The sequence below is a fragment of the Fundulus heteroclitus genome, unplaced genomic scaffold (assembly GCF_011125445.2).
Source record: "Fundulus heteroclitus isolate FHET01 unplaced genomic scaffold, MU-UCD_Fhet_4.1 scaffold_139, whole genome shotgun sequence".
NCBI lineage: Eukaryota > Metazoa > Chordata > Actinopteri > Cyprinodontiformes > Fundulidae > Fundulus > Fundulus heteroclitus.
The window spans coordinates 311186-336544 of record NW_023396551.1 but is presented as its reverse complement, the minus strand read 5'-3'; the positions used below and the strand labels follow the sequence as shown (position 1 = coordinate 336544).

The 25359-nt window shown below is 43.2% G+C and overlaps 1 protein-coding gene and 1 long non-coding RNA gene across 2 annotated transcripts in view; one reads left to right on the top strand and one right to left on the bottom strand.

The window, feature by feature from the left end:
• Window positions 1-2544: 2544 nt before the first annotated feature.
• Window positions 2545-25359, bottom strand: part of aoc2 (amine oxidase copper containing 2) — a 105471-nt gene continuing 82656 nt past the window's right edge. Inside the window, exons 4-5 of the mRNA XM_012858012.3 lie at window positions 3667-3799; window positions 2545-3568 (exon numbers count right to left, since the gene is read on the bottom strand). Coding sequence (XP_012713466.3) covers window positions 3278-3568; window positions 3667-3799 — 424 coding nt within the window. The 3' untranslated portion in view covers window positions 2545-3277. The remainder of the gene's footprint in view (window positions 3569-3666; window positions 3800-25359) is intronic.
• LOC105933118 lies at window positions 17765-19135 on the top strand. The gene is made up of 3 exons (XR_004928406.1): window positions 17765-17839; window positions 17921-17980; window positions 18055-19135. It is a non-coding gene; the product is annotated as an uncharacterized LOC105933118 (long non-coding RNA).

Below are 25359 nucleotides of genomic sequence, written 5' to 3'. Positions count from 1 at the left end.
AAGGATGTCACTGGCTAAGCCAGTATTGAAAAGAAAGACCTGCTCGTAATTTAATTAGACCGTTTGATTGTTATTCCCCATGACGCGCCGTCTCATTACCCGAGCCGGTGTTTTAACAGAACCTAGCCCTGTATGGGTGGAAGCCGCCCTTTTGATTCCAAGTAACAGGGTGAAACACCTAGTGTTGTGTTAACTGAAACGGAAGGAAGTGTCATGCAGGGTTTATACTGGCCATGCCGCCTCTAAACTTGTCTGATTGAATAAGCTTTAATCTTAAATAAAAAGCTGTAAACTTTATTTCCCTGACACAGTATGTTGATTTAGACGGGGAGTGTCGGCGCCTCGAAATAGCGCTAAGTGGGAGGAGTAATGTGCCGGAAACTGTCCAGCATGTGTCATGGTTTAGTTTTGGTCTGGCTTTTTTCAGTTTCTCCTCCTGTCACTCAGCTCACCCTCCACTCCCTTAGCAATCAGTCACACCTGTTAGGCTCTAATCAGTCAGAACTCACTTCACCTGCTAGCCTCCTTACATAAGCAGCTCTGTGTGTGCGTGCTGTGTCCGGGTTCATCCAAGACAAATCATGACAGCGTGAAGCAGACTTTCAGACTTTGAGCTTTATATTCTGACTAAAGACAAATGTTAAAACAAAGGCTGTCAAACAAAATTCCATCACATCGTGGAGCTTGCACGGAAATGGTATGGGTTTTTTATTTGCAGATTTCCCTTGACCAGCCGGGGTGAGAGGTCATAAATCATAAGGTCATAAATCCAGTTTTGGCATAAGGGTTATCCTAAGGTATATCATGCCGTTTTATATTTGAGCTAATAAAGGGCAAATCAGAGATCTTGATATCAAATATTTTCTGTTCTGTGTCTAGTAGTTGTATATCTAGAGCAGTGGTCCTCAATCCTGGTCTTCGAGGGCTGGTGTCCTGCAACTTTTATTTGTTATTCTGCTTCAACACACCTGAGTCAAATAATGAGGTCATTAGGAGGACTTTAGAGAACTTGACAGCACACTGGGGAGAGTTAGAAAGAACACTGGGGAGGGTTAGAAACTCTTGAGAAACATTCTAGTAATCTAATTATCTGAGAGAGAGAGAGGTGTTTTAGTGATGGAGATAAAGTAATACATCATCCACATAAAGACACGTTTCTGTGCTCTATTTTCATGCATTTTATACCTTTAATATCTATATTTTGTATAAGTATTGCTAGTGGTTTAATAAAAATAGCACTCAATAAGGAGGAAAGCGAGCATCCTGGTCTGGTGCCCCTCTGGAGACGAAAGATGGAAAATGTTTTGTTGTTTGTCCTGACACAGGCTTTTGGGGAACTGTATAAAATTTCTAACCACTTTACGAAAAAACTTCCAAAACCAAATGTATTGCAAACAAAAATTTCCAACTAACTCTAACAAACGCTTTTTCTGCATCTAAAGACAATGTTTTTACTGTAGGAATAATCTGTGGTAAATTAAATAATCTGCATGCATTTGTGGATGACAGCCTTCCTTTTATGAAACCAGTTTGATCAGGGTGTATTGTGAGAGGAGTAATTATTTTGCAAGAGCTTTACAAATTATTTTAATATCAATGTTAATAAGGCATATGGGACAATAGCTGGTAGGACACAGAATCTTTGCCTGGCATAAGCAGAGACTAATGGTAGCAGAATTCATATTAGCCAGGGATCTGCCATTTTCCTGAGTTTCCTGCAACATTCTGTGGAATGTTGATGCCAGAATATTTCACAATTATTTCCACTGATAATCCAATTGGTGAATCCAGGGTCATCATTTCACTGATAACTTAGGAAGTGTTATTTTATCCAGAAATTGCTCGATGTAATTTCCTAATGAGTTTATCTGCAATGTGTATAAGGATTTTAAGAAATCTCGGAAGATGTTGTTTATAGTTTCAGGATCATATGATGTATTTCGAGTCAAGACTGTAACTGCAAATATAGTTGTTTATTTATTCATTTTTATCTGATTAGCTAAGAAGTTTCCTGATTTGCCATATTCAGAGTTTTCTATTCGAAGTCTTTGTATTAAAAATGTATTTTGCTTTCAAATATATTTGTTTAATTCTAATTTTATGGATTTTACCCAACTTTTCCTCTTCTTGGGAGATTTCTAGAAACTTAATTTTTCCCTCAAATCTTTCTCTCTCATATATCCCTTGTGGGATTGCAAGGGATGCTGGTGCCTATCTCCCTATTCGAAATCAATGTATTAAAAATTTATTTTGTTTATCAATATTTTCGTTTAATTCTCATTTTGCTTTATGGATTTTATTCAGCTTTCCCTCCACCTGGGAGACTTCTAATAACTTGATATGTGTTTTCTAATGCCTGAATCTTTTTCTTTTCTGTATTCTTTTTATGAGAATGATATTATTTTATCTCTCAACACTGCTTTTCCCTGCCTCCCAAAGGATAGAGGCTGATGACCCTGGTAGGTAACTAGGTTGGAGCCCACTCTTCTTTAAAATATTCTATAAATTCTTCATCTTTCAGCAATTATGTATTAAATCTCCAGCTTTTGTTTTGTGGGATTACTTTTTTATTTATTAGGGTTAAACAGACAGGAGCATGATCACTGACACTCATAGAATGTATCATCCTAACATCCTAAAAAGTTAATTATATGCTAATACAAAACTTAATGTTTAATGGTAACATGCAAGCATTTTTACTAAAATAATAAAAAAAATACAAAAAACTGCTTGGAATAAAAAGCAGTGACATCTTAGCTTGATAATGATTGGTCTCTAGAGCACCTAAAAAAAATTGCAACAAAAAGTGTATGTGTATGGAAATGGATAAATAAAACAACTTATTGCAAAGGGATGTGTAGAACCATGACAAAGTGTTCTAATTAAAGTTTTAACTCCAAATTGCCTTTATAAACACATAGCAGAGTGACATGTCTTGGATCACTGATTCCCAAAGTTGGGGTAGTAGATAAACAAGTATCGGTTCTTGAGATCCTATGTAGAAATTAAACTTGACAATAAAAATGATAATAATGAAGCAGATGTATGTTATGGTGTTTGAAACTAGTTCAAAATAGACAAAACCAAATACTTTGGCTTTTGATGCTGTTTGTATTAAAATTATACCCATGGTTAATTGATTTTGTAGAAATGTTTGCCAAAATAATGCCAGAACTCGATTCTGGCATTATTTTGTGGTTCAGGAGCTGAAAACTTGTTCAACCTCTGTCAAAGATCAACATGGCTGTAAAACTTTTACTCAGCAACACATGAAAAATCACTTCCAATCCTCAAACTTCATGACTCCATCGAAGCCATGGTAGGTAAACGTCTCCAGAGTGGGGCTACAAGTCTCATGAGCCAAGCATGCCATCCTGTTGTTCTCACAACTGTCTTCAGCACCAGGGTTGAAGTATACCGAATCTGTAGAGCTGATGGATGGGTCCTCATCAAAGTAGTTATGGGGTCGTAGTATGACTCCCCCACCATTACCCACTGTTACAGTGTTGGGAATGTCTTCAGCATGAGGGATATGAAGGAACCCTGTGGTCACCCAGGCAACAAGGTCCTGTAGACACAATTAACCTCTTTTAACCAGGTCATACAATTTAAAGAAATTAGCTTTTGTGCGGTTACATTGTTTTATCAAATCATATTACAACATACCTGGTCTTCAATGCTTTCATTGTCTTCAATATACTTGCTGAAGTCAACAGCTGGGGTCCAAATATCATTTTGATTGTAAAGACTACTGCTGGTTTGTTCTGAGTCCTTGTGCTTGGTGATGGCAACTTTATACCTAGGAAAAGACAGAAAATGTGTTGTAACAAACTGTTTTTATATGTCTTTACAACCATAGAGTGCAGACTGTGGTAATAGTGATTTAAACTTCCAATATTGTTCAGTGACCTTTAGTTTTTGTCCTTAGGAGTCTTGCACAAACATACTTTAGGGCAGAGTTGGAGAGTAGTGAAAAATTATCTCCTAGGGATAATATCCTGCCTGACTAGTAAACTGTGCATTTAAATCAGTTGTGTTCAAACAAGGAAACATCAGAAACATTTATTCAAGCCCCCGAGGGCTTGAATTGTCAACTCCTCCAGTATGATTTCTCAAGTAGGATTTTCTAAGATTAAGATAAAAAAATAGATTAAGATAAATACATTATAGAGAGACCCTTGCTATTGATGCCTGACACTCCTCATTCCTGAGAGCAGTGATGAAAAATGGGTTAATACCTTGCATTCTGGTATTCAGACTTTTTACTTTTTGGTTTAAACTTAGTTTCATCTCATGACTGGGCCCAACATGTGATAGAATAGGATATTTCAAATTCCTGCAATATTACGAAGGTGAATGCCTGAAGTCCTAGAAACCTTGTAGGTTTACCAGGTTTACATGACATTGTGGTCAAAGATAACACTAAGGTTCTTTGCTTTATAAACAGAGCCAAAATGAATGGCACTAAGATTAAGTGAAGCACAAAGCATTGTGTTTTTCACAGCCTGAAGTCCAAATATTTGAAATTTAATGTGTTCAAGACATGCTTGTAGTCTGCATAACTGTTTGGATTCATCAAGGTTATTAGCAGTGGAATTTTATCCCATGCTGTTTCTCAAAAAAATAAAAACAACGTTTAGGCTTTATATGAATATTCAATTTAATTCAATTTCATTTATATAGCGCCAATTCATGAAACATGTCATCTCAAGGCACTTTACAAAGTCAAAATCAATCAGATTATACAGACTGGGTCAAATGATACAGATTGGTAAAAAAAAATCCTACATAAGGGAACCAGTTGATTGCATCAACGTCTTGACAAGCAGAATTCTCTCCTGAAGGGGCGTAGAGCCACAGGGAGAGTCGTCTGCATTGTCCATGGCTTTGCAGCAATCCCTCATACTGAGCAAGCATGAAGCGACAGCGAAAAGACAAACTCCCCATTAATGGGAAGGAAAAACCTTCAGCAGAACTGGGCTCAGTATGTCATCTGCCTCGACCGACTGGGGGTTACAGAAGACAGAGCAGAGACACAACAAGACAGACAAAATAGCACAGAAGCACACATTGATCTAGTAATCTGTTCTACATTAGATGGTAGTAGCGGGTGATCTGTCTTCCCTGGATGTTGCCACAGCTAACAGAACCCCAGACCAGGTGTACCTACTATGAAGAAAAAAGAGAGAGAACAAAAAGGTAAAAGCTGAAATGACAGCAGTCATGCAAAACTGGAGAACAGTAGACTGGAGAACAGTAGAACTTAGTAGAATAAGAAATATAGGCCTTGATGTCCTCCAGTAGCCTAAGCCTATACCAGCATAACTATAGAGGTAGCTCAGGGTAACACGAGCCACTCTAACTAAAAGCTTTGTTAAAAAGGAAAGTTTTAAGATTAGTCTTAAAAGTAGACGGGGTGTCTGCCTCACGGACCAAAACTGGGAGTTGGTTCCACAGAAGAGAAGCCTGATAGCTAAAGGACCTGCCTCCCATTCTGGTTTTAGAGACTTTTGGAACCACCAGCCGACCTGCAGTCTGAGAGCGAAGTGCTCTGTTAGGAACATACGGGATAATCAGAGCTCTGATATATGATGGAGCTTGATTATTAAGGGCTTTATACGTTAGAAGAAGAATTTTAAATTCTATTCTTGATTTAACAGGAAGCCAAAGAAGGGAAGCTAAAATTGGGGAAATATGATCCCTATTGTTGATTTTCATCAGAACTCTTGCTGCAGCATTTTGGATCAGCTGAAGACTTTGAACTGCATTTTGTGGACTTCCTGATAGTAAAGAATTACAATAGTCCAGCCTTGAAGTAACAAATGCATGGACCGGTTTTTCAGCATCACCCCTGGACAGAATGTTTCTAATTTTGCCGATATTCCGGAGGTGAAAAAATGAAACTCTGGAAATCTGTTTTTTATGAGATTTAAATGACATGTCTAGGTAAAAAAATAACACCAACATTTTTTACTTTATTACCAGAGGCCAAGTTAATGCCATCCAGATTAAGTGTGTAATGCCGGTTCAAACGTGACGAACTGCATTTCCCATGATGCAATGTGGTCAAAATGGCCACCAACTCCTATCATGCAACACGGCCCAACAATGGCCGCTGATCGAGATAAGGTTGCTAGGGTGATGGCTATAAAACCAAGCAACCTTCGTGGCTTTTAGTCAGTCAGGGAAGGCACGCAGCTGCTACTCCAAGCTCAGAACCCCCCCCCCCCTCCCTGTATTTGCTGATACAGAACAGGAGGTTGACTTTCGATCACTCCATTCTGTTAGAACGCCTGGAGAACTGGGTCGGCCTCTCTGGTACAGCACTCAACTGGTTTAAATCCTACTTAAAGGACAGGGAATTTTTTGTATCAGTAGGTAACTTTACATCAGAGATGACAAAAATCCCATTTGGGGTTCCCCAAGGGTCCATTCTGGGTCCCCTCCTTTTCAATATCTACATGCTCCCTCTAGCCCAGATAATAAAAAATAACAACATCAGCTACCATAACTATGCAGACGACACACAGCTCTACATCACCATGTCACCAGGTGACTATGAACCAATTCAGGCACTGAGTAAATGCCTAGAAGAAATCAATACGTGGATGTGCCAAAATTTTCTCCAATTGAATAAAAACAAAACTGAAGTAATAATATTTGGACCAATAGAGGAAAGATCAAAAGTTAGCACACAGCTTCAGTCGCTTCAGCTAAAAACCACAAATCAGGCCCGAAACCTGGGTGTAGTGATGGACTCAGACCTGAACCTTCAAAAGCATCTAAAGACAGTTACAAGGTCGGCTTTCTATCACCTGAAGAACATTTCTAGGATTAAAGGACTGATGTCTCAGCAGGATCTAGAAAAACTAATCCATGCGTTTATTTTTAGTCGAATTGATTACTGCAACGGTGTCTTCACAGGTCTGCCTAAAAAGTGGATCAGACAGCTGCAGCTGACCCAGAACGCTGCTGCCCGCGTCCTCACTAAGACTAAGAAAGTAGAGCACATCACCCCAGTTCTAAAGTCCTTACACTGGCTCCCTGTATCTCAGAGAATAGACTTTAAAATACTTCTGTTAGTCTATAAATCCTTAAATGGCTTAGCTCCTAAATACATCACAGACTTGTTATCAGCGTATAAACCATCCAGACCACTCAGGTCTTCTGACTCCAGCCTGCTCTGCATACCTAGAACCAGAACCAAACATGGAGAAGCAGCTTTTAGTTCCTATGCTCCAATTATCTGGACAAACTTCCAGAAAACTGTAAAAGTGCGGAAAGCCTGAGTTCTTTTAAATCAAGATTAAAAACACATTTGTTTAAAATTGCCTTCAACTGTCCTAGTTAACTGAATCACCACTTTTTTGTTCTATTTTCTATCTATATTTTATTCCTACTTGCTCTTATTCTGTTTTATTTTGCTATGTTTTAATCATGTAAAGCACTTTGCATTGTCTTTGTACTGAATTGTGCTATATAAATAAATTTGCCTTGCCTTGCCTTGCCTTTAAAAGAAGTACTTTTTAAATTCCATCTGATCAAAGACTGGGAGCCGCCTTATCTCCCAGTGGTCGAAAGAGGACTACGCTTTTGCTGGGCCGAGCAAAGAGTCTGGAAGCCCAGAGAGAGAGAGACAGAGGGACTTTCTCATCCCGTTCTCGCTGCCGCACGCACCTGCATTCGTCAAGAGTTCCAGGACACTCGCGGACCTGGAGCTGGGACTTCACTCCTGAATCAACGTCAGAGTAAAGAAAGATTCCCCTTTTTATTTCTCTTTTCACCTTATGGTGATAAAGCTGTGCCTGGGCAGGTGTTAGGAAGTTAGGTTAATGCTTTCTACTCCAAGACAGAGTTGGGTTTATTTTGCTGAATATTTTCTTTGTGTGTGCATGCTTTTTTTTCCCCCCCAAGTGATTTTTGCTGTGTTGATTTGTAGTCCATCAATAACCCCGCCGCAGGTCGCTGCTTCAGCTCTTTTCCATCTTCTTCCATTTTTTTCTCCCTCTCTCTTCGCTTCATCGCTTTGTGTGAAACTTAGCTCACGTTTTTTCTTTAAACTCATCAGTTAGCCGCGCCCTCTCGAAGTGAGGTATCACACCATCAGCGTAAGCCTGGTTACGTCATTAGGACCTCCCCTCACGCACCACACAAGGGTGCAGAGCATACGTCATCATAGTCGCCATCTTGGGATGGTTTAGTACGACTGAACTGTAGGTAGCTTAGCTGAACTAGCTTTTGTAAGACATCAAAGCGTCCAGTGGGACTCTCAAAGCTGTTCTGTCTGTCAATGCTGCTACGTCAAATGCCGATGTTTTGAATGTGGTGTTAAACAACCGTGAGCTGAACTAAGATTTGCTACCTCTCATTTTAATCCATTTTCCTTTTGACTTTTATTTCCACCGTTATTTTTCATGTTTAGTTTAGTAGTGGGTAGAATTCCAAGGTGGTTGAATCAGAGAATTTCTGTAACAGGGAATTGCTTTGGTTTAATAAAACAATAATTGTGGAATAGAAATTGTTTTGTGTTCAATCCAATTCACAGTTGCATGGTTATTCAGAATTCAACGCTAACCTCCTATCGGAGTTAACATCTGATATTAACACAGAGACATTATCATTGGATTGGTGATAAGGAATAAGGATTTAAACTCTAATTGCAGTTATATTGGGGTTCTCGCAGTCTGCCGGATAAACCTCTCTGGTTAAAATCCGACTAGATAATTTATTCCAGCATAAATGAGTTCATAACAGCTAATTAATTAATGCATTAGTAGTATAAATCATTACAAGCTTCTAGCCTAACATCACCACCATTTGAACTACAATGCTCAGCTCTGGACTCTCATACATAAAAACAAGGCAGGGCAGGTAAAATCAGGAAGTGGAGAGAGACGATTATCACTTATATTATATAGAACCTATTGACAGCATATTCTCAAATTTCCAGCCAGGGGAGAGATGAGTGGCTGAGATATCATGAGAGCATTTGTAAGTAAAAATGGCAGTATACTCACAATAACAATTCGATCTACCCAGGCAAGAACAAGGCAACAATTTAAAGTTAAACATTGTAACGTTTAAATATTAACAATTGTCATATAAACACATCATCATCAAAACGCACTCGTTCAAGCTCAACAAGTGCCGCTTCCGCTATATCTCCAGAGAGGAGCTACAGAGACGCTCTGGAATCCATAGACAAGATGCTAACCAGTCTGGATACTCTGAGAGTCGCTGGAATTCAGCCAGGAACAGCTAGGTTCTGGATATTCAGACCTGAAGCATGAGAGATAACCTTGTCTTTGCCGGCATCCAGGAGCAATAAGATGAGGATGCCGAGAAAACAATCCATGAGTTCCTTCTGGCAGCAGCTGAAGCTCCCAGCTGATGAGGTAAAACACGTCACCTTCCATCGCACTCACTGTCTCAGCGGTAAGAAGCCCAATAAAAACCGACCTCCACTGTGTCAGGACCCTGCGGGCAGCATCGTGCAGTTTTCTGCCGGTCACGCCTGATCTGCTTTCCCCACAGGTGGCTGGAGTTGACAGGTGGGCGTGGTACACACCTGCGGCTCGTTCAGCAGCCCGGGGCTGCGCTATGAAGACAGCACTTGGACTGCTGGACGATGCCAGAGGCCCTTGTCTCGTGACAGCTTTCCTTCCCAGAGTTATAACCCTATTTCCTGCTTCTCAGGTCACCCCTTCGTCCCGAGTGTTCCTCTCTCCTCCGTGAACTCTGTCTCCGGTGCCCACTCGGCTGTAACGAACCTGTCAGTGGACCCCTATGTAACCGCTCAGGTTACTCCAGCTTTCCTCGAACCATCCATCCATTCAGCTGCTGCTCGGGATCCGCACGGACTCCTCCTGACCGCTCGCCTGTCTCTCCACCACCTTCTGCCATCTAGGAGGGTCGCTGATTGGGTCCGTCTCTCCGCTCCACTCACCCTGGCTAGATCGCGGCGCTCGGCGGTAAGCGGAATAAAAGTAACACCACTTCCCTTGCTCCGTGAGCTGAGCTAACATTCTCTTTTGTCCGCAGACCGCCCGAGCCCGGCTGTGCGTTCTTTTCCTGGCTGCGAGAACTATAAATCTCCTGAGATCGGCTCGTGCTTCCTTGCATTTAATAAACATCTGAAACTGCTCCGCGCCTCTTGAGTATATTCTGAATGTGGGTTTAACACGTCAAAACCATGACACACCGATTGTAGCTAAATTAGAATATTACAAGCAAAAAGAGCAGGTCAGAAGTTGGGACAGTGAGATGGTAGGAACAAATTTCAGCGTCAATGACGCTACAGTGGCTATAGGCAAACTTTATATTAATGGTCAGCTGTTCAGTAATCAGACGGCTTTATTAGCAGCACACCAGGTGAATTTAAAGAATTTGACACTTGTTAAAAGAGAATACAATACAGTGATAATTTAAATGTATGCACAGCTCAGCAGGACATTTGTACAGTATGGTGGTTAGTCACTGCTGGGTTTCTGTGCTATGGGTCATAATCCTTTTTCCTTCACCCCTCTCACTCTGCACTTTCTTAATTTTGATTTATCTTTTCATTTTTATTGTCTTTATTTACCTAATTCCTCTGCTTCTTTCCTGTGGATCAGACAACCACAAGCAATTTATATGATGTCACCTGGGTCTATGTATATCTATTTCTATAGGGTCATACGCTTTCCAACTTCAGCTTCTCACTCATACCTTTGGTGAGCACCAGAGAGAAAAGGTTTAAGATTCTTAACCAGCTTTTACACATTGTCATCCAGCCGGCCTGGTTACCTGGCTGCTTGGGTACTACTACTGGAGGACCGCTACATGAAGCTAATCTCTGTGGCTACATGCTAGCTAAGGGGCCTCGGCTATCTGCTGGTTTTTCAGCAGAGCAGAGCCGGGCCTCCATTTCTGACACCCTTGTCTCCAAAGATACAAAAACACAACATTTATTACACGTACCATTATCACTAAAGGAGGCAAAACATCCCTAACACCAAAACATCAGACACAGCGAGCAGGAGAGAGGGGGGACTTAGACAGAGATGGAGAAGCTAATGCTAGTCTTGGCTAGCGACCTCTTACCACGCAGAGAAAAGGTAAACATGAAGTGCAGCAACAGCGAAAGTGTTTTAAACGTGCTTATGTGTTAGAAACAGAGAGCTGTCACAGCAAAGATATTTAGGATAAAATCGACAGAGTCTGGAACACCAAAGCACAATCCACACTGCAGCAACAGAACACAGGATGTGTTCACCTTACTCAGCTCAAAACACATAAAACTACATAAAACCCTGAATGTCAGTCAGTGACAAATGCTGTAATCATAGATGTATTTTGAAATATCGGAAATGTCATTTCACATTATTGAATAAAGTCAGACCTCTCAACTTTTATCAAAAGTTAACAGTGAGATTATGCTAATTTGGGGGCGGGGCTTGTTTGGGGGCGTGGCTAACCTGACCCTGGAAGAGCCGGTGGAGTCATCTCCATCTCATTTTTATCCCACCAGACAATGAAGTAGACATGTATTACTTTTGTTAAAAAGAGAAAGAGACGTATTAATACTTTATTGTTCAGTTAATGGATTAAGACATAAAAAAATACACAATTGTTCAAATAATACTGAATAAAATTAAGTAGTTTTAAGTTATTGAACGAATTATTACACTGTTACACATTCATATATGGGTTGTTTATCATTGTAAATCTATAACCTGATTGGTGAATCAGGCTGAGTTTCATCAAGCCTTTATGGTCAACAATTTCCCCTTTAGCAGCAACACTGAAGCTCACAGAGGTTCCCGCTGCGTCTTTACGCACGATCCAGCTGCTGATGTATCCCTCTTTTCAGCTCAATGCACTTCTAGACTGTTACAGTTTATAACCATTATCACCTTTCACAGCAACAGGTTTCTCAGTCAGTCACCGCGCTGATCAGACGAATCTCTATTGCTCTCGTCAGTGCGCTCTAGGCGGTGAGGTGGGCGGATTTTACCCCCGTGCGCTGCGTGCGACGGATAAAGAATGGGGAAAATGCATAATTACTGTAGAGGGCTCCTATAAAGGGAACAGGGGTACTGACAGGTCTGAGATGAAGCCCCTGATGTTACAAGTTCTTTAAAATGACCCTTAAAAGTGTGCACCTGAATTAAAGTGCGAGGCAGCACGCCCACCGAAGCGCCACTGATTCTATGTTGTTAAAAATAAAATAGCATGAAATACAGCTACTAATTCTCCTATTGACTTTAACTGGCACACGTTGCTACCGATGTGAGAACATTAAACGTAGTGATTCACGTTTTGAATGGTGAACGGTGATAAAAGCACCTGCTCCGAGGGAAAGGAGGGGGGAGAGGAGCAAGCGCGGAGGCACAGAAGTATGGTGAATGTAGTTAAAAAATGCAGAATTAATAAAAACGAAACTTATAAACAGACCAAGTGGCTTTTTAAGCTGCATCTGGTTAGCAGAACTGTTTTATGATCCTGCGTGCAGCCATGACTGGTTCTGAATGAACCGTCATCTGGCAGCAGCTCTCCCTGCCCCCTCCCCTCCTGTGTACGCGGTACAGGACCTTACCGGCTTACTTTCACCACTGTTAAGACTAAAATTATTCATAACTCTGATCACTCTTCCTGCTGCTGTTAACACGAACTGCAGCAGGAATTACTGATGGCCACAAGTTGTGAAAGAAGCCGAAACAGCTCAGCAGAAGGCAGGGTTTTGTTGTCCGCAGCCCAGATGGGCTTTGTGATTTTTATGCGTGAGAAATTCCATGTTTGCGTGTGAAATGTCATGTGTTGCGTGTGAGCGTGTGAAGTTAGCGAAATGCGTGTGTCACACGGTCAATGCGTGAGAGTTGAGAGCTATGAATAAAGTTGTATTGCAATATATATTGATATTGAATTATTGTCCCCCAAGAAAAACACTACTAAAAGTGCAAAACATAAAAAAGCAGCAGGATCCCCAGAGAGCTACAATAAGTAATCAAACCTCCGGGGATCACAATACATGCATATTCACTTCATGTTTGTTTGAGCACATAAGATTTTGAAATTTAGGTTATCCCTGTAATTATACCCTCCCTCTTTCTCAGCAAAAATATTTGTATGCAGTTTGGTAGATGCTTATTTCTAGCTTTATACATTAATTGTGAGGTTTGAAATTCTACCAGATCTGAGAACTTCAGCAAGCAAGAATTAATGAATAATGGATTAGTGTGGTCATGATAGCAAGGCTTATGAACCACCCTAATGGCTTTTTTTCTTTAGTGTTCATAGTGATTTGAGTGAAGTCCTGTAGGACATCACTTCTACACAATAGCTCTGGTATGGTAAAATAAGTGATCAGTAGTGTCATGATTTGTCTTGGATGAACCTAGAACATAGCACACACACACACACACACACACACACACACACACACACACACACACACACACACACACACACACACACACAGAGCTAGTTTCCAGAGTTTATTGAAGCATCAAGAAGTGGATGATGAAAGCCACACTCATTTACCAGACGGAGGTTGCAGGGGTACAGGAACTGGCAGACGGGAACAGACAGGAACAGGACCAGGACACGAACAGGAACAGGACAGGCATGATGTTCAGAGGACTGGAGACAAACCGGTGACTATGGACAAACTCAGGTGAGTTCTTATAGAGGTGTGAGTAGGTGGAATGAGTCCAAGGTTGATTGCAGCCTGACAGGTGTTCCCAATCAGGGTTGCACTGGGGAAGGAGCAAGAAATGTTCATCATGACATTCCCACCCCTCAAGGTCGGCTTCCAGACGACCAACAGCCTCCTTGCCTGGGCGGGTGGAGGGGGGTATCTGGATGGCGGGCAAAAACAAAACAAAAGCTGGAACCCATCGGGTGCAGCAACCTCACGGGCACAGAAACTCAGGAGCGCAGGATCCCTTGTCGGCGCAGGAACCAAGTGGGCGCAGGGAAGGCGTCGGAATCCATGAGCGCAGGACCCTCTGTAAGCGCAGAACCCTTGAGAGCGCCGGAACCTTTGAGAGAGCCGGAACCAGACGAACCAGAGGCGGGCGTCGCAACAGCGACCCCGGGGAGACGAACCAGAGGCGGGGCATCACAAACAGCGATCCCGGTGAGACGAACCAGGGGCGGGGCATCACGAACAGCGATCCCGGTGAGACGAACCAGAGGCGTGGCATCGCAGCACAGCGACCCAAGCGAGACGAACCAGAAGCGAGGCATCGCAGAACAGCGACCCAGGCGAGACGAACCAGAGGCGGGCGTCGCAACAGCGACCCAGGCGAGACGAACCAGAGGCGGGCGTCGCAACAGCGACCCCAGGGAGACGAACCAGAGGCGGGGCATCACGAACAGCGATCCCGGTGAGACGAACCAGGGGCGGGGCATCACGAACAGCGATCCCGGTGAGACGAACCAGAGGCGTGGCGTCGCAGCACAGCGACCCAGGAGAGACGAACCAGAAGCGAGGCATCGCAGAACAGCGATCCAGGCGAGACGAATCCAGAGGCCTGCCAGCTCCTGCACCAAGCTCTGTGTGTGACTGAGTTCATCCTTTGACCGGTTCGTTCTGCCATGATTTGTCTTGGATGAACCCAGAACACAGCACACACACACACACACACACACACACACACACACACACACACACAGAGCTAGTTTCCAGAGTTTATTGAAGCAGCAAGAAGTGGATGATGAAAGCCAGACTCATTTACCAGACGAAGGTTGCAAGGGTACAGGAACTGGCTGATGGGAACAGATAGGAACAGGAACAAGAATAGGACCAGGACACGAACAGGAACAGGACAGGCATGATGTTCAGAGGACTGGAGACGAACCGGTGACTATGGACAAACTGAGGTGAGTTCTTATAGAGGTGTGAGCAGGTGGAATGAGTTTTCTTCAGACTCTAGGGTCACTTGTGGAGTACCACAGGGTTCAGTCCGTAGGCCAATTCTCTTTACTACATATATGCTTCCGATCGGTAAAATTATCAGACAGCATGGGATTAATTTCCACTGTTATGCTGATGGCACTCAGCTATATTTATCCATAGATCATGATGAAGCCAATCAATTACTTCGACTACAGGCATGTCTTGATGACTTTAAAAGTTGGATGACTTTAAATTTCCTGTACTTAAATTCTGACAAGACAGAAGTTGTAATCTTTGGACCAGAGTCCTCAAAAAATAAACTTCTTAATCAATCACTTAACCTGGATGGCATTAACTTGGCCTCTGGTAAAGTAAAAAATCTAAAGTAAAAATCTTGGTTTTATTCTTGACCAAGACATGTCATTTAAATCCCACATTAAACAGGTTTCCAGAGTTTACTTTTTTTTACTTCCAGAATATTGCCAAAATTAGAAATATTTTAGAGTTAATTTTAGAGTTTAGAGTTTTAGGTGTATAGAGCCAAAAAGATTAGAATTGTGTTGATGTCCCAATATTTATGGACCTGACTGTTTTTGTGAATGGGAAGAAACAACATTGCTGCTATCTGCAGGGTATTTCTGCAATACTGGCGATATTAAAAGGGAGACAGACTCTTTAAAGTTTGATGCAGCATTGTTCGGTAAAGATCTACTATAATGGAATGCTCTTTTGGGGGTGGAGAACTCAGTTAGATTAAACTCAAATGTTATTAAAAAATTATCAGATATGACAGGGTTGTGAGGAAATACTGTTAAATCTTCACAATCAATGCCATATGTCAGCACAAGGTCTAAAGTATGGAGCCAAGAGTGCGTCGGTTTATGCACATTTTGAGCAAAACCAATAGAATCTAGGATAGTTTTAAAGGCTACACTAAGGTTATCACATTTTGTATCAACATGAATGTTAAAATAACCCACTATAATAACCTTGTCAGTGTTTATCACCAAATCAGATAAGAAGTCTGACAACTGATCCAAAAACTGAGAGTAAGGGCCTGGTGGACGATACAAAACATCAAACAGAAGAGGTTTTATTGCTTTGCAATTTGGATGAGGGAAACTGAGGGTTAAATGTTCAAAAGAACTGTAGTTATTAATTGGCCTGAGCTTTCCTGCCTCCGCCCTTCCCAGTGCAGCCTGATTGGTTTCACCTGTCAGGCTGCAATTAACCTCGGACTGTTTCCACCTGCTCTCACCACTATATCTACTCACCTCAGTCTGCTCTTACTCGCCGGTCCGTAAAGGTTCAAGTCCTGTTTAATCCACAGCCAGTAACTCCAGCTCAGTTCACCACCAGAGACTCCGTTCCAGCTCAGCCCGCAGTCTAGGGTTCGTCGGGTCTGCCGCTCTGCCTTGGGCTCCAGTCACCAGCTCCGGCACTCTGCCTTGGTCTCCTGTTATCGGCTCTGACGCTCTGCCTTGGTCTCCAGTCGTCGGCTCTGCCGCTCTGCCTTGGTCTCAAGTTCTCGGCTCCTGTGTCCCGTCCTGGTCTCAAGTTCTCGGCTCCTGTGTTCCGTCCTGGTCTCAAGTTCTCGAATCCTGTGTTCCGCCCTGGTCTCAAGTTCTCGGCTCCTGTGTTTCGTCTTGGTCTCAAGTTCTCGACTCCTGTGTTCCGCCCTGGTCTCAAGTTCTCGACTCCTGTGTTCCGTCCTGGTCTCCAGTCATCAGCTGAAATATCACTTCCTGGTCAGTCTCTCCACACTACTCCTGCCGGACAGCTTCTGCACCCTACAACTCCGCCTGGTAATAGACTCTGGTTCCTCATGTCATCCACCATCCACATCGTACAATAAACTCTCTTAAAATCCAACTCTGTGTGTGCGCGTTGTGCCCGGGTTCATCCTAGAAAAATATCATGACAGCCTGGGACTAATTAATAAATGAGACTGAAAGATGGTTGCTACTCCTCCTCCTCTTCCCACAGATCTGGGAATGTGGAAATTTGAATAATTGGAGGGAGTTGACTCATTTATACTAATGAGTCCTCTTGTAGCCAGGTTTCTGTGAGACAAAATAAATCAATCTGATTATCGGAAATCACTTCATTAACTAACAAAGTCGTTGGAAGTAGAGACCTTATATTTAATAGAACACATTTAATTGTTTTATTTTTTGGTTCAAGGTGAGCTGTATTGATTTTTATTAGATTTTTAGGATTTGTTCCTTTTAGATCAGTTTTTGATCTGTTAAGTTTTGGCCGTGGGAAAGACACCGTCTCAATAGAGTAATGGGCAGGTAACAGTACATATGCTGCAGAGAGGTGTGTTAAACTGCTGCTCTGCTTCCTGGTCTGGACCCTGGGTTGTCAGCATTTAGGAGAACTAATAAATCCAGCCAGATTCCTAGAAAGAAGAGCTGCACCATCCAAAGTGGGATGGATGCCGTCTCTCCGGAGCAGACCAGGTTTTCCCCAGAAAGTTTGCCAGTTATCAATATAGCCCACGTCGTTTTCAGGACACCACCTAGACAAACAACGGTTGAATGATGACATGCGGCTAAACGTCGTCACTGGTCAGATCAGGCAGGGGACCAGAGAAGATTACAGAGTCCAACATTGTTTTAGCAAACTTACACACCGAAGCAACACCAACTTTAGTGACCTCCGATCGGCGTGACCGGGTGTCATTACCCCCAGCATGAATAGCAATCTTACTGTATTTCCGCTTATCCTTATGTGGCAGTATAGTGTGAGGTAGATAACCAATCAAGATCATGCTTTTTGATTGGTCTCTCAAATGGGCTTGTTTCCTATAAAAAGCCTCAGTTCTACTACTGTGCACCCTTCTGACTTCAGGCATTGGTTGTCCCTGGCTGTCTACGTCTGTGTTTTCTGTGCTTCACGGCAGCACGGATAGTTTTATACCGAACCACAGATCGACACAACTTATAAGTGACGGTAAGCGCAAGCACTGATTTGGCCCTTTTGGAGTTAAATTAGCTTAGCCTGGTGCTAACATGGCTTCCTGAATTTAAATAGGTGACTTTTGCAAAGGTCAAGAGGCTTTCCCTCCAATGAGCTGTAGTCCAGCTCCAAGTGGTGAGTAGTGTCTGTTCTGTATGTTATGGCTTTAGGATGCTGTGTTAACTGTTTTTGTTTAAATGTGCTTGCAGTGATTCTGCTGCTCTGCCCTGCTCTTTTGCATTACTGCTGTCGCTGGCTGCTTTGGTTGTCGGCATGTGCCTGGCCCGCTGCTCGATGTGATTCCCCAAAGACTGATTCTGGAGTTAAGCGGGACCTGATTCAGCTGCCACTGAAAGGCCATACTAAAATTGCCCAAGGAACATTTGTTTTTTTGTTGTTTATGTATTGTTTATTATATATTTTAACATTCTGTGTCTAGGAGCTGATTGTCAGAGCTGTGGTGGTGGATCCTCTGGGGGTGGTTTCTTTTTGGTTTGAGGTGCATTGCTTGTTTCATGATGTGAGTTTTGTTTATTTTAGTTTCCCTCCAGTTGTTTCCACTGTTGACCACAACTCTTGGCCCAGCTATGTTTTACATGATTGTGATTTTAAGACTTACTTTGTAAAATAAAAATTGTAATTCGAGCTGGACTGTCTTGTTGCCTCTCAGTTCACAACCCGGGGTGCCTTGCCCATCCCAGGTTGTCACATGTGGCGTTGTTGACAGGATTTGTTACTGTCTTGAAGCTGAGACCGGTTCAGTGTTTAACTTTTTTTTCTTTTTTTTAAATTAAAGCAGCAGTGTGGGTTTTGTGTTCTTTTGTGTTTATTTTTTTAAAGGGCAGAGCAGCAGTGTTCACTCTGAGTAAACTGTTATAAGTGTCACGATGGAGGAGGAGCTACAGCAGCTGAGGGATGTCATTACTCAGCTGAAAGCAGACAACGAGAGGCTGCGACTGGACTGTGCTTCTACCGCGGGTTCTAGCCCAGTAGCTCCTCTCGCACCACCTGTCGCTCCAGTGACTGAAAGGTTGGTGTTTATACCACGTGACCGAAAATGTCCCATGTTTAGAGGGCGAACAGGAATAAGTTTGAATAAATGGGTGGAGGAGGCACAGGCCTGCATGAGGGCACGGCATTTGTTGCCTACAGAACAGGCATTTTTTTTGTTTGACCACTTGGATGGTGAAGCACGGGAAGAAATTAAGTATCAGCCTAGCCTAGAACGAGGGGACCCCGATAAGATAATTTCTATTCTCCAGGAGCTTTATGGATGTACAGAGTCTTATGTTGCTCTGCAAGAGGCTTTCTTTTCAAGAAGGCAGCAGGATGAGGAAACCTTGTTAGAATTCTCCTTGGCTCTTCTTGGTCTTATGGAGCAAGTAAAGAAACAGGCCCCTGGAAATATCCTTAATGCTGAAATATTATTACGGGACCAGTTTATTGAACATGTACTGGATGGCTCTTTGCAGCGTGATTTGAAAAAGTATGTACGCCAACATCCCCAGGCAACAATGCTAGAGGTCAGAGGAGAGGCAATAAGGTGGGAGCTTGAAGGGTTACCAGCTAGTGTACGTGGCCGGAGCAACTCTGTCCCCTCTGCCATGGGAGTGCAATACGCCATGTTTAGTAGTAAGAGGATGGAAACTACACCTACACAGACAGAGTTTAAAGAGATGATGGAGCTGTTAAAAAGGCAACAAGAACAACTTGACTTGTTGACTAAAAATATCACACTCTTGCAAACCTCTGTACCCCGACGTAGTTTTTCATCTCGGCATGGTCCCCCTACCTGTTGATGATGTTTGCGACCTGGACATTATGCCCGGGATTGTGACAAGAATTTAGTAACAGGTAAAAATGAACATCCGGAGAGCATCACTATGTGATGCTGTTTGCCTGAATTAGCACAATGTTCAATTGGTGAATCTTCTTTGCTAGGTTGGTGAGACTTGGTCGGGCTACTGGGCAAAATGAAGATAGAAAGAGGCTAAGGAACTATTTGCAAACAAAACAAAGAAAGGACAAACAAGGGTGGTTGATCAGGATAACTCTGTGAATCCTTGTTCACTGAGAGTCTGATTCCAAGAACATGGAATGGAGTTTAGACATTTGCCATGTATTTCAATTTATTCACAATGCGGGGCCCAAGTTAAACAGAACATTATTTGTTGAAATAATGGCTTTGCTGCCATGTGGTCGGGTCGGAGGCCTGGTGTGAGCACGTTCTCTTAACCGTTTGCGGTCCAATTTGAGCAGGGTTTTTCCTCAGAATTCCACAGCTTTCTGCTCCATCTGGGTTCGCTCCTCCGGTGGCGGGATCTTTGCTCCTGCTACCAGTTGTGAGGTTAGGACAGCAACTGGCTCTGTATTTGCCCGGACATGTTCCCCAGGCGATGAGAGCCTCTCCAGATGCTGAAGCAGGCAGTCGAGTCTAGCAGACCCTGGATCAAGCGTGGCTGGCCAGGCACCTTTCCCAGCTGCTGGCTTGTGTGTTGGTCAGGGCCGACCAGGCCTCATGGTTGGCCTTCTTTGTCTGCTCTGTGAGAGCTGCTAAAGAAGTCTGCAGGAGTGAGCTGAAGAAAAGAGAGCTCTTTGTCTGTGGGAGGAAGGTTTTATTTGTAAAGAGGGTTTTCAGCAGGACCCCGGTGGGAAGAAAGGCCGTCCAAGCATTGAGGGTCTCATGTTGCAGCAGGACAGAATTCCTGTTACCTTCCCCATACCACAGTTCAGAATTCAACCCGAGATCAATTATTTATCATGCCGTTATTGCATAACATTAGTTTTAAATTACGTATCCTGTCTGCAGACTGGTGAGGCTAATTAAGCTGATAAGTAATGAAGATCATCAGTTTTATCAGAATGTAGTAAAGAATCTATTTTCATTTCAAACATCATGGAATGAGCTAAATAGCTTAATCCGTTCATGACAGCATTTAGTATGCGTTCGGCAGTTTATGCATTCATGAGTTAAACAAACATTATTTGATAAATTATGTCTTAAGACATGTTACCCATCTTCATCCTCTTCATTCATTCATCTTGTGGTCTCTTCCTCTCATAGATCTTCCTTTCACTATTCTCAGTTTGTCCTTTCTCAAATTAAACCTGTCGGCCTGCAAATTGAGTTCTAGGTATTGATCTCAACTTGGTTCCAGCATGGCTTCCTGCCTGCAGTTCAGCTTTCTGATTCACAAGATATCAGTCTCATTCCATATCAGTTATTTCCAACCGTCAGCTGCCCTCCTCGCTCGGTCACCTCAATCTCACAAATGCATCATTGCCAGAGTCACGCTTTATTTCCAAGCAGCTCGAGTTCACTAAATTTGTTCTTTCCTTCTTGAACAGGATACTCTGGTTGAGAGCTGCCGTTCTGACCGTCTGGTCTGCTTCTCGCCTGGATCGAAATATATTTCTATAATGCCTTTCTGTCGTGGATGTGTTTACAAATGTACGGATGCTGCCATCCGTAGGTTTTAGGGGGGGGGTTCTTTATAATTGTTTCACAGATTCCTGATCACTCAAACAATGGGCCATGGTCATCATCATCATGCCTCACACATCGTTCTGAGCATCCATTCATTTTAGCTGCTCAATGCCCTCTCAGCTCTAAGGTAATCTAACTGCAAATACTGGTGGTGGATTGAACTTTTCACATGTCTCGCCAGACCCTTCATGTTTCACTCTTTCGAATTGAGTTTATCATTCATAATCACCACAGTCCGTAACTCTCCTATCATATTGTTGATCTTTCATGCTTCTTTCATATCATCATTCATCACATGTATACTTTCATTCATATCGTAACTCATATTGTCAGTTTATCCTGTCACTCATTCTGTTATGTATCCTTTCATGCATCTGTCATGCATTCGTTATGTATCCTGTTGCACTCTCTCGTACGTCTTGTCGCATCTGGTCCTGCGTCTTGTCATGTGTTCTCTCATGCGTGCGTCAAGCATTCTGTTATGCATCCTGTCATGCATCCTGTCACCTGTGTTGCATCTTGTCATAATCACTCATTTCTCTATGTGCATCATCTGCAAGACATCTTCCGCAAGAAAGCATAGGCAAGACATCTTCCGCAAGAAAGCATAAGCAAGACATCTTCCGCAAGAAAAGCATCTATGCTCACATCTTCCGCAAGAAAGCATAAGCAAGACATCTTCCGCAAGAAAAGCATCTATGCTCACATCTTCCGCAAGAAAGCATACGCAAGACATCTTCCGCAAGAAAGCATCTCTCTTCACTTCTCCTTGTTCATTTCTTTCATTTCATTCACCTAATCATCTCCCATTTAAATCACTATCCCGTCACACTGCCTTATGAGCATACAGACGCTCTGACCTCGGCATTTTTGGGGGGAACATCCCTGTTCTCATACATCTACTTATGCATATTAAAGTAAAATTCAGCATTAATGTTCCTGCCGAGGTCTGAGCGCCAAAGACTTAAAATATTGTATCAATAAAATCCTTCTAATTGCCTTTTCTTTCTCTGTGAGTTTTTCAGATTGAAATGAAGCTGAAGCGCAAGTTCAATCGAAGAAACTCATCGCCTGCCTCCATTCAATCAGAGTCCGATCCGCCTCTGATGTGAGCCAATCAGCTACGAACCGCACCTCCATGAAGCCAATCAGCATCCCGCGCTCATCTTAAAAGCAACTTCAAATCCACGTCTCAGCCTGCTAACCAGCAAGCGCAAACGGATTGCATGTCGGATTTCGAATCAGATGTCCGATTCAACCCACCCCCAACCCCTTCTCCACCATCATAGCTGAGTTCATCTAGCTTCCAAGACGTTCCTCCATCCTCAAGCCATCAGAGTGTTTTCTCCCTTCAGTCTTCAGCACTCCCTATCACCTCGTTATTGGTCCGGCAGAAGACCACCATGTTGGGCCCGGTTCTGCCAGAGGTTTCTTCCCAAAGGGGAGTTTTTCCTCTCCACAGTCGCTTCAAGCTTGCTCATCATGGACAGTTCATGCAAACCTGTGTTTATCAAGTTGGACATCTATCTTAAACAGATCACCATATGGACTGAACAAACTTCTTCTATCTCCACTCCACCACCAGTTTCAGACCTGGGGGGGAACATCCCTGTTCTCATACATCTACTTATGCATATTAAAGTATAATTCCGCATTAATGTTCCTGCCGAGGTCTGAGCGCCAAAGACTTAAAATATTGTATCAATAAAATCCTTCTAATTGCCTTTTCTTTCTCTGTGAGTTTTTCAGATTGAACTAGGGTTCCTAACCATCCACATCCCTCTGTTCAAACATTGCCCCACCCTTCACAGCCTTCGGAAAACTAGTACCCACTGGGCTGAGGAGCCAAAGCTCAGTAGGGTTACCTTTGGGCTCAACCAATGTTCTTAAGGAACCAAAGGATGGTGCTAAACTAATTGCGTCATGTCCATATATTGATGTGGACATGGAAGGACTAATAGTGCAATAATTCAATGGTATCCACCATCACAGAGGGGCTGTTTCGGAAGCATTTTGAACCATGGGGGGAGGAACGCTTAAAAGCTTGTCATTGGCTGCAGTTAAGAGCAGCCAACGGTCTAGCCATCCCCTACATTGGCTATTTGGAGCTGACCATTGAGCTCTGTGGTAAGGTGATGCCCTATTGTGGTGTTTTGGTTGTCAAACAGCCTCACGGTAGTGGTCTTCCCTCAGCTCCCGAGGTTTTGAGAATGAATGTCCTCCGCAGGTGTTATCAAGAGTTGTTTGGCCAGTATGGGGCTGCTCTGTTTGATACAGACCCCGTTATTGGTCCTCCTCCTGTGTTATTTGATGCTAATCAGAAATGCCATGCTGCTGAGATAACCCCTCCTCGAGCTGAACTTGGTAGTGTTAGAGTTAAAGGAAAAGGTGTAATATGCATTCCAGCAGGAACGATTAAGATTGTTCAAGCTACTTGTTCTAGGCAGTACTCTGCCTGCTGGACTACTGGCATCACCCACACTGGTTAAGGTGGTTAGAGGAACTGCATTTGTCCCCCTTGTAAATGTTGGGGATAATGATGTTTGCCTTCATACACGAACATTGATGGGTACCTTAGATAATGTATGGGTGGCTAGCCTTCCATCCTGCGTGACTGAAATCCCATCAGTGGTTGCTACAGTGTCGTCACAGACCACTACTACCTCAGTATTGGATCTCATCGATGCCATGAGCCTATCCTCCCTGTCAACTAATGAACAGGAACGGGTGCGCTCCTTTTTGAGGAAGCATGAGTCTGTTTTTGCCACGCATGACCAGGATTTGGGGTGTACAAATTTGATTACCCATGACATCCCTCTCCTTGATGACGTCCCGGTGCGGCAGCGTTACCGACGAATTCCACCTTCAGAGTATGAGTTGGTGAAAGAACATATTAACCAGCTGCTCGAAAATCAAATAATCAGGGAAAGTTCTAGCCCATATGCATCCCCAATTGTCCTAGTTCGAAAAAAAGATGGTAGTTTGCGCCTTTGTGTGGACTACCGACAGCTTAATGCTAAAACTAGAAAAGATGCATTCCCACTCCCCCGCATTGAAGAGTCTCTTGAATCAATGAGCAGTGCATGCTGGTTTTCTACAATGGACCTTGCTAGTGGGTACAATCAGGCTCCTGTGACTGAGGCGGGTCGATCAAAGACAGCCTTTTGCACCCCATTTGGGCTCTTTGAATGGAATCGGATGCCATTTGGTTTGTGTAATGCACCCAGCACTTTCCAAAGACTAATGCAAAGAATGTTTGGCGACCAACAGGGCCAGTCACTGCTTCTTTACTTGGATGACATTGTGGTGTTCTCATCCAGTGTGGAACAGCATTTAGAGCGGTTAGAAACAGTGCTTGGTCGCTTGCATTATGAGGGACTTAAAGTCAAACTTGCTAAGTGCAGTTTCTTCCAGTGGGAGGTGGCCTATCCGGGGCATGTAATCTCCCATGAGGGTGTATCCCCAGACCCGGGGAAAATTAGCGCTGTTGTTGACTGGCCAATTCCAGCTAATGTCACTGAGCTACGCTCATTTTTAGGGTTTGCCAGCTACTACCGGAGGTTTGTGGAGGGTTTTGCCAAACTTGCTGTGCCACTGCATCAAAGGGTTGCAGAGTACTCTGGCAAGAATAAAAAATCTCTCCCTGCAGGTGTTTTATTTTGGGATGATGAGTGCCAACACAGCTTTGATGCCTTAAAGGCAAAGCTAACCAGTGCCCCAGTGCTCGCATACGCCAACTTTGCTCAGCCTTTCATATTGGAGGTAGATGCAAGTCATGTTGGTATGGGGGCAGTGCTCTCAGAAGAACATAATGGCAAAGTGAGACCTATTGCTTATGCCAGCCATGGTCTGTGGCCACCAGAGCGCAATATGTCAAACTACAGCTCAACGAAATTAGAGCTCTTGGCACTTAAATGGGCCATGACTGACAAGTTTAGGGAGTATTTGCTTGGCCAGAAATGCATTGTGTTCACAGACAACAATCCTCTTAGTCACTTGGGCACAGCAAAGCAGGGAGCAGTGGAAC